The 14,024-nt window shown below is 37.5% G+C and overlaps 1 protein-coding gene across 1 annotated transcript in view; it reads right to left on the bottom strand.

The window, feature by feature from the left end:
- The window catches only part of XPO4 (exportin 4), a 151,298-nt gene that overhangs the window by 38,428 nt on the left and 98,846 nt on the right, over positions 1–14,024 (bottom strand). Inside the window, exons 7-9 of the mRNA XM_006894100.1 lie at positions 13,165–13,277; positions 8,454–8,611; positions 8,045–8,219 (exon numbers count right to left, since the gene is read on the bottom strand). Of these exons, the coding sequence (XP_006894162.1) occupies positions 8,045–8,219; positions 8,454–8,611; positions 13,165–13,277 (446 nt within the window). The remainder of the gene's footprint in view (positions 1–8,044; positions 8,220–8,453; positions 8,612–13,164; positions 13,278–14,024) is intronic.

Below are 14,024 nucleotides of genomic sequence, written 5' to 3' on the forward strand. Positions count from 1 at the left end.
GCATCTTGACTGCATGTTTGATCAATTTCTGACTGCAAAAGTTGGTAGAAATCTTCTATTTCCTCCTCTTTGGCTCTAGTTGTTGGTGCATATATTTGAATGATAGTGGTATTCACTGGACTTCCTTGTATGCATATGGATATTATCCTGTCTCTCACCACATTGTATTTCAGGATAGATCTAGAAATGACTTTTTAAATTATGAAACCAACCCCATTTTTTCTCACATTTGCATCCCCGGCATAGTAAATCATTCCTACATATGATATTCCTACAAAGGCATATTTTATGTGAGCACATAGAAGTGCTTTTTTTAAAAGCAAGGACAAAACACAATTCAGAATTTCACTGATCCCTGGCGCAGGGGACTGAACCAGGGCAGCAGCTACAGTGTTAGAATCGAGCACACTGTCAAAAATGGTGAAATACTACCATCCCAAGTGGTTTTGAGGACTAGGAGAGGGTCTAGGAGACAATCAAACACAGTGCTAAAATGGCCAGAGTGGTCGATGTATTGTCAGCGGAGGGAGGAAATTATTTTATTCCCTCTCCAAAAATGCACTGAGAGCTGAGGGACAAGACAGGGAGTCACAAGGAGTGGCTCTTTCCACTGAAACATCTGTGGCCTGTTCATAAACTTAACTAAGCATGTGCTTTGCAGACATCATTTGTTAAGTCTTAACAGTTTATCTTGCCAAAATAAACAGACTGTTAACCTGTCTGAATAGGAACTTGTCTAGCCATAAGAGCATCTCTTGAGCTACTATCTCAAAAAGGAGAAAGACCTTTACTAAGTACTATCTTCGTTTCTTTCTTAGTACATATCTAAAATGTTATCAAACAGAAAAATATACACAATACATAATGAGTATCCAATAACCACTCCTACAGACCCTAATTTTAGACAAAATATTAAAGAAAGACTGTAAAGCCTCTCTTTGATAGAGCTTTAAAATAAGGAACTGCTTTTAAACAGGAACTCATCAGGCAATGTGTGAGAAGTTTAGATGATGACAATTGGCAACTTATCTTTCAGCCTAATCACAGGGCACTGAAACCTAACCTTGAGCTTTTTCAGCATACCTTGGCCCTGCTCCATGGTGTCGCTGGCCCCGACCCAGGAGGCGAGCCGGCAGCACGTGCCCAGAGATGACTAAGGAGCCCAAGCAGACGGGATGTGCTCATGCCCGGGGCATTGTCAGGCCTGCTGCCAGAACAGCTTTGATAGGGGCTTAGAGTTTAGGCGGCTACTTGACCCCACTTACTTCAGCCGGGAACAGAGGGTGGGAGAAAGCAATATAGAAGGACTGCCCTTAACTTGAACGTGCATAGGAGTGAATAAGCAAATACAATTTCATGACTTCTCCATTTTAAAAGGCTAAGAATGTAGAAGTCTTTAAATGTTGAATGAAAAATAAATGACCTTCTTTTTTCCTAGGTAGTATTTAAAGGACAGATTTCATTCTAGAGAACCTACACAGTGATATTATTAAGCTTCTGAAATTTAGGAAAAAGTGACTTAGACAGAACTACTGCTATTTAAAGAATCCAGGAGAGAGGATTTTAAATAACTCACAAAAGCACTCATGAGCATAAACTGAAATTTTCAGAAAGCATTTAAAAATGTTTATATTCCTATATTAACCATTTTTTTCCTTTTAGAAAAATATATGCATTTGCAAACTCTCAATGTAAAAGAATGTGTATGTGTTAAACACCATGCTCAGTGCATTATATATACTGACGGACTTGAACTAATTCACCAATACTCACGGTTTAGCATGTTAGGGACTAGCCTAGTCTACAGGGGAGAGGGGGTACCCTTTAGTATCCAAATCTCACACTAGAGTACATTTCTGAACCCCAAGTCCACTAGATCTGGCTGTATTTCTAAGTTTAACATTATAAATAATGCACAAAATATTATATGTAACAATGCTGTTGTAATTGTTAGGTTCTGAGCTCGCCCCAACTCATAACAATTCTATGTGTGAAAAACAAAACTGTGCCCAATCCTGCATCACTGTCTAAAGAGTACAAAATGTGATGTGGGAGCATAGGTCTGTGAGTGTCTTTCTGAAACAGGCAAAGGGAATGAGAATTGCACCCCAGAGCAGAAAGCAGACAGAACCCAGAGCCATGGTACCTCTTGAGCCACTCAAAAAGAAGAGGTTTGTTGACCTGTTGTTGACTCAGACTTTACTTACAGTTGTAGTACTAAGAATGGGGTTTCTTAGAAAATTAATTCAGAGAATGGGCAAGGCAAAGAATATCTTACATGTCCAGGTTTAGTCTAGCAGTCTCAAACAAGAGTAAGAGCAAAACGCAATTCCTTAATTACTAAAAGCCCTGGTTTCAGTTGAGCAACACAAATTCATAGAAGCCTCTGGTTTCCTCAACCATCCAGCAAGGTTTACCTCAGAGCAGTTATAACTCAGCTTTTCCTTCAAGCATTCAGCAAGAATAGTAAAACTTTAACTGTCATCTTAGGGCTCTTCTGGATACGCCTTACCACAGTTTCTTCTCAGCAATGCCAGTCTCTCCAACATCATCATCAAGGTCTCGCCACCAGGGTATCGTTCCAGTCTCCCTAAGTATTGGTGCCTGAGTGAGAAGCACTATCTTATCCTAGTCCTATAGCTGTTGATGATTAGCAAGACCATGTGTTGGCAGTTAAGGTAGGTGGAGACCAGAGGAGGTTAAGGTAATGACTAATAAAGCCAACTTTAGGCTGACACTGCAGTCACCCTCAAAATCACTGTTGTGCTTAAGCCCACGGCTGCAGTCACTGTGTCAATCCATTTTGTTGAGAGTCTTCCTCTCTGTTTCCTCTCTACTTTTTCAAGCATGTCGTCCTTCTCCAGGCCCTGGTGCTATCCTGATGAGGTGGCCCAAGTGTATGAAACACTTCACCATCCTTGCTTTCAAAGAAGCCCTCTGGATACACCTTTTCAGCAGATTTGCTCTTCTGGCAGCCCATGGAGTATTCAATACTCTTCATAAACATCTCAATTTGAAGGTATAAATTATTCTTCCTAATCCACTGGCTCAATTTTTCACATGGATATGAAGAAACTTAAAATACTATGGCTTGGGCCAGGAGAATCTTAAGTCTTTAAGTGACATCACTGCTCCTCAGCTCTTTAAAGAAATTCTATTTTTTCTGGGAGCACTGGTGGCATAGCCCACAGGGAGCTATGAATCCATCAACGGTTCCTCAGGGAAAAAAACGGCAATCTCCTCCTGTGTGATTTACAGTCTCCAAAAACCCAGTGGATGGTCAGCTTAGAGTAAGTTCTACTGACTATGGCAATGAGGTTGAGCAGTTCTCAACTGTTTCTTATTGGAGTATTATTCTAAATCTACCACAATTTACCTCAGCTGCATGCATTCTGTAAAATGCTGGTACTATACCAGGACTGGAACACCATACAAGCTGAGCAGAGACTGTGAGGGCTGTGCAGATTTAGGCAGGCTCTTCATGAAGCCTGAAAGCATCTAACATACATATACAAGTGATAAAACAATTAATGTTAAAATCAATGATTAATCAAAATAAAACACCAAATTTATTTTTTTAAAAAAGAAATTCTTTTAGTATGATTCTATAATTAAGGTGTGGGAAGCACTGATGGCTTAGTGAATAAGGAGTTGTGCTGCCAACCTGAAAGCCGATGGATTGAATCCACTCCAGAGTGGAAAGATGGGCAATCTCCTCCAGGGCAGCAATGACTTATTGGTATATACTGTTGAGCCAGAACCAACTTATAGCTGAATTTCTAGTGGGTTTTCAGGGGTAATAAATTGCACAGGAGGAGACTGTCTATCTTTCTCTTTTGGAGCAAATGCTGGATTTAAACTATGTGCCTTTGAGTTGGCAGTGCAACTCATTAGCATTAAGAAGTCAGAGCTCCCTGTAATAGTAACTAGTTTCCCTCAAAATATCTAGTAGAGTTCAAGCTCTTGTTATTATTTATAAAAAGTATTTCTTACAAGTTAGAATTTACTAGATGGAATGGGTTATGTTTTATATGTGCATGATTTAGAAATCCTCTTGCATCTCATTTAAATTTTTTGTTTGATCTTTTAATACAGGAAGTAAATAAAAATTATGTGTATGGACAACCCAGACAGTTCTCTCATTCATTACAGCAACACAGTTTATTCTTTCCTAGTAATCTGCTGAGAGAGCTCTGGTGGTCTAGAAATAAGTAGCTGCAATGCCAAAGGCACACGGTTTGAATCCACCTGCTGCTCTGTGGAAGAAGGATGGACAATCTCCTTCTGTGCTATTTACTGCCTCTGAAAACCCGTTGGAGGGTCAGCTATGAGTCAGTTCCAACTCAATGGCATGGCACACAACCACAACAATGGTGATGGGCACGATTCTCAAATAATTCCATTCTATGAATTGAGGTGCTAGACAGAAAAACGTATCTACATGTCACTAGAGTCACCATTTTAGAGATGGTTTCCCTCTTATCATGGATATTTTAAAATAAAATTTGCTGCGCTGCCTTTGAGCCCCCGGCGTGCCTACCCATGGTGCCAGGGGTTACGCTGCTGCGCAAGAGCATGAGTTCGCGCATAATTGGGGCGCCAGCCCGCTGCAGGCAGCCCTTTTAACCGCGAGCGACACGGCGGCAGACCAGGCCTCGGCCGGGTTTCGCCTCTTGGGTCTCAGTTCTTACGATCATCCCTTTGGGAACGGATAGTAGGCTCCTCAACTAATTGCGTTTCCTCTGTGTGCTGTCATCTAATAAACTTTAGGTGTTAAAAATAAAATAAAATAAAATAAAATTTGCAGGAATATGTTTCTCTTGATTAATCTGTTTTTCAAAAAACTAACTCATCAACAAGCCAGGGAAACTAGATTCTGCATTATGAATTCTGACATTTAACTGTACTCAATCATTCAACAACCTGCAAAGTTATCTTACTGTTTCACCCCCTATAGGGGGTGAAGTTATAACATACTTTCTTACATTATCCCTTCCCCCCTCAACTGCCTTATTCCTGTAGCACTGCAATTAGCTACCATTGTATTAAAAGTACATTTAAGATTCTTCTGTTAGAAAGTACATCTCTCCTTACACACACTCACATACTCACAGTGCACAATCTCCAAGCACTAAACACACAAATGCATGTCCATGCTTAAATTTCATGAATTCTGCTCCATTTATATAACTCAAGACATGTAGCTCCTCGGCTTGATTATCCTAGTTTAGAAATAAGCTTAATTTTGTAAGCAAGCAACAAATTAGAGTATACAGTTGAAGTCATCTCCTCAAATTTCACACAACCAAGTCAAGTGCACCTTCCAGTATTCTAAGTGTTTTACAACATAACTGATAAATAGATATAAACAATTACTTTGTGAAGAAGATAACTGTGAAGAGCAGCAATTAATTTCTAGGTTGCAAACTGAAAAACTCTTGGTTTTGAAACATAATCACATTCAGAAATATGAGTATTCTATCGCTTCTTGGCCTTTTGGCTAAGATCAAGTGCAGAAATAAGAGTATTCTAAAAAAAAAAAGAAGATAATCTACATATATAGTCCTAAAAAAAAAAATCACAGTGAATTGTGCTAAATCTGCTTTCCTAGTAGGAAAAGAAACTCAATATTTTAAAAAAAACCACAAAATGTCATAGAATTTAAATTAAAAAGAAAATTAGTATTATTAAGATTACAGATTTGCACAAAATATGGAGAAACAGTGCTCTTCAAATGTAGGATGTATGCTCATTTTCAAATTAACAGCAAAAAAAGAATGGTATCTTGGCTTTACCAAAACTATGCTCAAAAAAGGTCAAACACTTTGCTGGAAGTAGCCTATTTTACCATCTGTTGTCAGGTACCCTAGAGCTGGCTTCAACTCATTGTGAACTTGTGTATAACACAATGGCAACAAATCCCAGAGCTTGCCACTGCAAGGTTTCTCCCTAAATGGCTGAAGCTTCCCACACCACTCTCAATCCTAATGCATTTTTTGGGTTTGTTTGTTTGTTTATTTATTTAGTGTGTGTGTGTGTGTGTGTGTGTGTGTGTGTGTGTGTATACCGTCAAATCAGATTTGACTGGTACAGAAGGAGATTGTTCCTCCTTCTCCAGCAGAGCATCTGGTGGATTTGAACCGCTCTCCTCTCAGAGTGCAGTGCAGCTTCTTGCCACTAGGCCACCAAAGCTCGCTGCATTTTTGTTTTTTAAATACGCCTCACTATCAAATTTTACTTAATAGGTCATTTCCGTATGCACTTTTCACACCAGGACAGCAAATTTACATTCTATACTATTAATACAGTTAGTGGGATTCCAAGGAAACAAAAGATGATGTGTATTCTGCATCTAGTTTGGCTAGATAACCTCATGGATTTACAGTGAGATGTACACTGTCCAACTACTTGCTTGGGGTGTCCTTTAAGAGTCTTCATTCAGTCCTCAGACACTTCAGGCGTCACTCCCTTAGCCCTAAATCTCACCAAGTATTCTCCTTCCTATACATCTGGAATTAAGGCAAATAAAAATCTTTCCCCCTCTGTCCCTTCCAGGAAGAAGGTCACCAGATGATTTTTTAAAACATCTTAAAAGTCAGTATTATAGACAGATCAAAAGATAAAAATAAACATAATATCTAAAAATTTACTTCCATTTTTATTTTTAATACTCTGTCACACCTTCCAGAAAATGTAAATCTGCCAAGTTTGTTCATCTTTTTGTCAAAAGAAGTAAGTCTGAATTTAGCATTTGCAAACCAACAAATTCATGTATACTCCAGCTATTCTTGTAATTCTTTACCTACAAGAGAAAACTACATGACAGCTGTGCTTCAGCACGCTGCTTAATCTACCAGGTTTACAAGATGAAACAATGTTAATGAAATCACATTACATGAAACAGAACAGTTCAGGTCTGTGGCAAACACAAAGGGGCTGTATAAAAGCTTAAAGACTTAAATATTTCTCTGTGTTCCTAATTTCAGAATGGAAATTCTCCCTAAGAAATTCAAGCCATACATAAGAAGCTTTTAAATTTTTCTTCCTCCACTATCTGTATTCTTCATCACATAATTACCTCCCTTTCCTTTACAAAACCCTGAAGTGCCAATGACATAAATACACTAATTTCTGAGAAAATCTCTGAAGTGAAAAAGAAAACCTCAGGTACAATTTGCCAAATTTTAGGGCTAGCTATGCCAGATCTTTACCAAAACAACACATACATATAAATTCTAGTAGGAAAAAAAAATCTAGTAGGTAGCTAAAGTCTTAAATCTTACAATCTTTGTTTAAGGTCCATTTTTTATTTATTAAAAGCTATCCCAATATTTAACTGCTTCACTAAGAGAAAAGGCAATTATCTTCTGCAGTTAATGTGGTTATTCACAAAAACTTACATATACAGGCTTGCTGAAATGGAGGTCTAGTACAAGTTTTGTAAACTTAAAATGAAAAATTTAGAAAATATACACCTGAAAATTTGTCTGAAAGAACATCTTTAGTATTATTTGTCTTAATTTATATTGTAAGTTAAATTCTACCATGATATATTATTAAAAATTATACCACCCCCACTCCACCCCAAAAGTGAAAGTGCAGCGCTTAATCAAAGTAAGCACAGATAAAATTATTTGAAGCAATTTATAGCTACATAATTTATAGGTAAACAGAACAAATGAAAAAAGTTCTCAAAGATAATATACAATTAGCCATAGCAGCACCCTCATCTAACTTTTCAAGTCACTTAATATTTTGATTGTTAAAATGAGTTTGATTATTATTTTTAATGTAAGAATTTCATTCTCTTTCCAATTGAAATTTGAAGACCAACGCAGTCCACCCACTAAAGTTATTTAAATGCACAACATTTTACAGGTTATGCTTCCAAATAAATACTGCACATAATTTGTACACATAAATAAAGATGCAATTTTTACAATACTCACCTAAACCACTGTTTGTCATGAGAAGTGCTCTCACAAACCACAGCAAATTTTCTTTTATTGAAAAATGAAACCATTGATTTAGAAAAGTCACTTACCACTTCTTCCAATGCAGCACTTCGCCCAAAAGAACAAGTGAGGTGTGTGAGGCAGTTGACGAAAGAGGAGAAAAGTTCACTTGGAATGGCAGTTAAAGCATTTCGAGGGAACACAGTTATCAAGTTGCTGATAATGCTGGAAATTCCCACAGCTTCAGAATCTTCTATTTCAATTCTAGGAATCAAGTAATGAATAATATTAAATGGTAGAAGAAAAACCACGATAACTTGTTTCCAAACATGCAAATATTTATCTACTCATTTCTAAGGTATGCTTCTTTTATTCACTTCCAATTACTAACATGATTACATTCAAATTCTAAAAATGGGTAAAATCACTACTTCCTCTTCCCCATTAAGAGGAAAAATGAAAGTTCGTCTGTCCCTTATAAAGGGCAAGTATACCTACCCATTGATGGTATTCAGTAATCCCTCAATGAAGTGAGCTAGGTAATCAACCTGGGATCCTTCATCGGGGAAGATGGGTCCATGAAGAGAGGCTAACTGGGCTAGGCACTGCAGAGAATCTTGTGCCATATCTGAGTCTTCTCTGATTTTACGATGTACCTGTTAGAAAGAATCACTAATCCATAAAAATAAGTTCTTCTTTTGTCAGGGTCATGTGCCTATGATGACGAATGAGGTAAGAGAAAAATTCCCTGTAGCTGTTTATTTCTCAAAAACAAGATAAAATTACACTGAAACTGAATTACACAAAATTTGAAAATTGGACCCCTGTCTACTTTATATTACTGGCCGTGATTTCAAACATAGCAGTTGAATTTTAACTGAGGGATACCTACATTTTGAAAATTGAACTATCTCCAGCATGTTATGACAAAGAGAGAAACAGATGCCAGCCAGTCAGACATACTGCTACTTCTAAAAACAGCAACGACAACAGTCATCTGGATTATGCTAACTATGCCGAGCTACAGCTTCTTGCTAAAGTTAGCAGAGGAGTTCAATCAAGAGTGTATAGACGCTGCCTGACTGGAAGGAGAGAGCTGCAGACTTGGAAAAAAATCAATATACTGTTCAATCCCTAAGCACTCATTCACTCAACCAACAGGTAAACGTCCTGCTAAATTTCGAGATGGTCCACAATTTCATTCTTTAAATATTATCCTATACTGTATTATTGCTATTTTACTAGTAACTTGTCAAAATTAAAACTTTAGATTATATTCAAATCTATTTCAAAGCTTTTCAGAATTTGATTCCGATGAGACAATGCAAATGCAAAATACCTGGTACAGATTACAAATGAAGAAAATGTTCCCCAAAATATTGATAATTTTACATTATTAATATGCTTATGTTATAAGGATGTCAGAAAACACACTTTGTTAAGAATTACATGATATCTGCTCTTAACGAACCACAAAACTTACTGTGACCATTTCTACCATAAGCTCTGTGGCTGCCACAGTTCACCTAGTTCTTCCCTGCACAAACCTCTCTACTTTGTGAATGGAACATAATTTTGAACTTTGTTCTCTATTTGTTTCAGATCATGTTTACTTTGCCTCTGAAAATAATTTACAAATTACTTGAGGTCAGAGCATTTCTCTTAAATACTGACTGGTAATGTGCTAGAGACACAGTGAACAGACAATTCAACAAATCCAGGCTCACTGACTGATTCTATTAGCTTTCGTTTCAGCACTCCCCACTCCAACTTTTTCAGATTCTAGTTTTAAAATGTTAACAAGCTGATGAGTTTCCAAAAATTCCAAGGTTAACAGACCTACTGACATAATATGCCATCCTCCCTGTAAACCATGGTAAACCATGTCCAGTGTATCCTTTTTTTAATGATAGAGTAAAATAAAGAGATTATTTTGAAGTGTTGACACTAACGGACCCTCAGCCTGCTTTCACCCAAACGCATATTTTAAATAAAGCATATCTGCTATTAACAAAAAAAAGATTACTTTGTGACACCTGAAATTTATACAAAATTCCAGTAATGCCCAGCAGTACAATTTTAGTGGGACATCAGAAGGGTGTTATGGCTCCTTTGGGTGGCAGAGCAGTGTCAGAGGCCAAGGACCTTCAAAGCCCAATCTGTTTATTTAATAAGTGGTCCTTTAGAGTGTGTCAGCTCCTGGTATGAGCAATACCATCAACTGCCATCGACTTCCTAGCAAATCTTAACAGAAGTTTGGTGTAAGTTAAGATACAATATACAAATTCACATAAAATACAGCCTACTTCATAAATTCCTGTGCTATCTGAAAAATAGAACTTCTCATCAAGCCTTGAAGTCTAATCAACATTTAAACATTATATAGAAGGATATACTTGAGCAATGAATACAATGTTATGTAGCACAGCAGAAATCTCAAAGCTGCTTGATCCAAGCAGCCAAATATTTGTTACTGGACTAAGTCAAAGAAAAAGAATCAAAGGGGAAAATACCCTGTGAAAAACTAAAGTTTGCTAGACAAAAACATAAAGCACTGCCCTCATGACTGCCTGCATTGTTCAGGCTTCGATAATGTTCTGTAAAATTCACAATGAACAGTAAAATTTTATAGCCATGCCATATTCTTTTCCCAATGTTAGCAGCAAAAACAAGTTTTACCATATCTGGAAAAATATTTCAAGGGAGGTGCCATTATAAAAATCTAAAACCAAATTCTGAATACATCTGAATACAGAAAGGAAGCAGGGAGCTGAATAGTCAAGGAGAACACACAACAAGGTGAGCCTAGTTGTCAAAAGGAGGAGTAAAGGAGAAGACAATTAGTAAGACAAAGAATTTCACTGGGACATGTGACTTGAGGTGTCAGTGACCATCCAAATGAAAATAACCAATTAACACCTAGGTGGCCCAGTTCTGCAAGTCTGGGAAAGCCCCTGCTGGACACCAATCGAGCACTGCCTGGTAGAGAAGAGCCTGAAGTCCTACATGTGGAAGAGCAAGCACATGCGCAGTGTAAAGTCAGCAGAGCTGAGAAGCAAAACAGAAACATCAAGATCTGCACAGTGAGAAAAGGAAGAGACTGTACAAATTAGAAAGAATCTGTTGAAAAGGTAGGAGAGACACTAAAGGAAAACAGCTTTCTTTGAGGTTTACAGAGGAATGACAAATTACCAAGTTTATAGAACAAAGCAAAGTATTTCTATATTCAGACATGATCAACATAAGGCAAAGGAGGCCTGGGGGTATAGTGGTGGGCAGCCTGAGCCTCCAGTACTCTGAAAAAGAAAAGAACAGGCAGGCAATGTGCACTAAAAAAAAAAATTACTGCCCAGGAAGGCTTATGGCACAGCGCTGGTGTCACCTGGGGTCAGCAGGAGTCAGAATGTATGTGCAGACTCGACAGCACCAAAAACTACCACCACTTCACCTGGGAATGTATGTGTAATTACTCAAATCTAAGGAAACTCTGATGCTTGGTGGAAAGCTACTTTAAGTTAGGGGATAAACTCACACAGTTCAAACTAAATATAGAAGGGTTAGCCATTGCCATTTTTAACAAAAAACACAAAATTGTTCATAAACTGCTTAAGTCAAAGTAACTAGCTCCAAATATGATAAAATAGACTGTAAAAAAGGGTTAACTTTCCGACTGAACAGCTATTTGAACGTGGCAGCTCCCAGCTGACAGGCGCAGCTGTCAGGCCCGTCTGGACAGCTGTTCAGATTTGGTGTAGTTGTTTCCAGCTCTGCCAGAAAGTTTTTCACCTTTTCAAAAACTGCTGGAGCAGGATCGAGTTTCACTCAAATGAATAAAACAAAGGATTGAACTTGGAGCGATATCAAAACAATTCCTGTCAGATGGGGGAGGCAAGAGAATTTGAAAAATCAGCCACAATTATCCCTTTGAACTTGACAGTATTTTTAAGTCCCATCTTCCTGTGAGTTACAAAAGAAAACAAAAGGTAATTAAGGCTCTTGGCCTGAACTCTTCTATGGGAAATGGCCTTTCCTAATGAGAGTCCCTGGCTTGGGTATTTCAAAATACATGCCATCTCCCTGAAATGTTTCAAATGGCTCAATTTTAAAAGTAACTGTAAACCTAGTAGGAAAGTATAAGAAAGTATGAACTACGATAAATAGTTGAGATTAAGCTTTTCTCTTTCCAAATTATCTTTAATTGAACTTTTGTCACAGTCATTGTTTCTAAATAACTTGCACACACAAACGCCGCCTCTTGGCTCTAAAACATACACCCTCTGTTTCCTCTTTATATATACATATACACATACACATACATATACATATATAGGTTTCCTCTCCCCTAGCTTTTGACTATATTGCTATACTGAGAAAACTCAGGGGAAATATTGGAATATCCTGCTCATTTAGCCACTTACCACATAATAAGCAGGGTCAAGTTATCGTTGAAACAAATTACTAGTTTAACAATGCCAGCTTAACCTATGACTAGGAAGAATAGCTAGCATGTAAAAAAGTGAACTACTCTGGAACAGCACATCTCCAACTATGATCCTGGAATCTGCAGAGGTTCCTAAGACGCCTTCTGAGTTCTCTGACATAAAAATGACCTTGCCTGTTTCCACAGTCACAACATCCAGTTTCCCAGAGGCTACCTGACATTTCATACTGTGAGAATAAACATAGAATCATACGTGAAAATCTGGTTTTCTTCTACTAAGCACATTAAAGAGATCTGCAATGTTTAAAATTATTCCACTTCTGTCACTCAAATTTTCATTCTCCAAAAATGTATTTGTTAATTTAAATGTTTAATGGTTTGTTATTATTTTTGCATAATTAAAAAACTAGTTTCTAAAGTTCTCCACTTTCATTTTTGGTGTGTTAAACATTAAGAGCTGTAACTCACATTAATAAAACTCTGGGGTGGCTCAATAATTTTTAAAGTGTAAAGGGGTACTGAGGCCAAAAAATTTCAGAACTTCTGTTCCATGATACCAAGTCCTTCAAAATAAGAAAATATTTTTTATAAGCCAGCAAGAACATTTCTATGTAATTTCTGTTTATGCAGATCCACTGATCAAATGAGAAGATTTCAGGAAAGAGAGTGGGACTTTGCCATTTTGCTTAAGAAAAATCTAAATGTAGTTCCTCTTCCCATGGGCACCGTTGCCCAGTGCTAACAAGCAGAGGTGAAGATGAGACTTACTGTGAAGAAAAGCTCCATAACTCTGCTGTCCAGAAGTGTCTCCCGCCAGGACTCTGTTGGCTTTAGCATCACATTTTGCGAGGATTCAAACATGGCTATATAATGTCTGCCCAGTTAGCTGGTGTCAAGGTCAACAACAATAACATTCTTACTTTGACTAAAGTATAAGTATATCCTAAATATAACAGGAGCCGTCCAGAAAGAATGTAATGGAAACAGTTTAAGCCGCTTCACACATGCTACATAATTCATGCATGAAGCTAAGGAATAAAAGGCATTAAGTGCTGAAAAAGAAGAATGCTATAGGAATGTAAGATAACAGTTTGATTATAGTTGTGTGTCATGCTGCAGGGATATTTACTTTGATAACCAGATTGCAATGTGATGGCAACAGAAAGCAAAACAATAATTATAAGACAGGTGTCAAAATGTGTATTAAAAAAATTTTTTTACAAATTTATCCCACCATTTCCCCCCAGTATTTCATAATAGCTACCACCACACATATCAGTCTCATCTAGTCTACTGTGGAAAATATTTCCCCAAAATAAACAAAGTTGCTGGGCAAAAGCAATAAACAACAAAGAAGAGTAGACATATACTCTACTGATGAGGAAAAAGTCTCCCACAGTTCACAGTAATCACCTGTCAATCTTTGGGAATCAGAAAGAGGAAGTCAGGTCACACAAAACTTAAGAGATGCTCATTTAAAATGTCCACAGATTCAAAAGCAAGTCACATGGAGTTCAACAGCAAACGCATTTCAAAGCAAAACCTAAGAGAGTTTGTAAAAACAAGACCAGCACTGCAGGAGAAACTCAGAGATGTCCTTCTTACAGATATACCACAGAAAGCTCCAT

The sequence above is a fragment of the Elephantulus edwardii genome, unplaced genomic scaffold, assembly GCF_000299155.1.
Source record: "Elephantulus edwardii isolate Elephantulus edwardi_28Jun2011 unplaced genomic scaffold, EleEdw1.0 scaffold00135, whole genome shotgun sequence".
Classification (NCBI taxonomy): domain Eukaryota; kingdom Metazoa; phylum Chordata; class Mammalia; order Macroscelidea; family Macroscelididae; genus Elephantulus; species Elephantulus edwardii.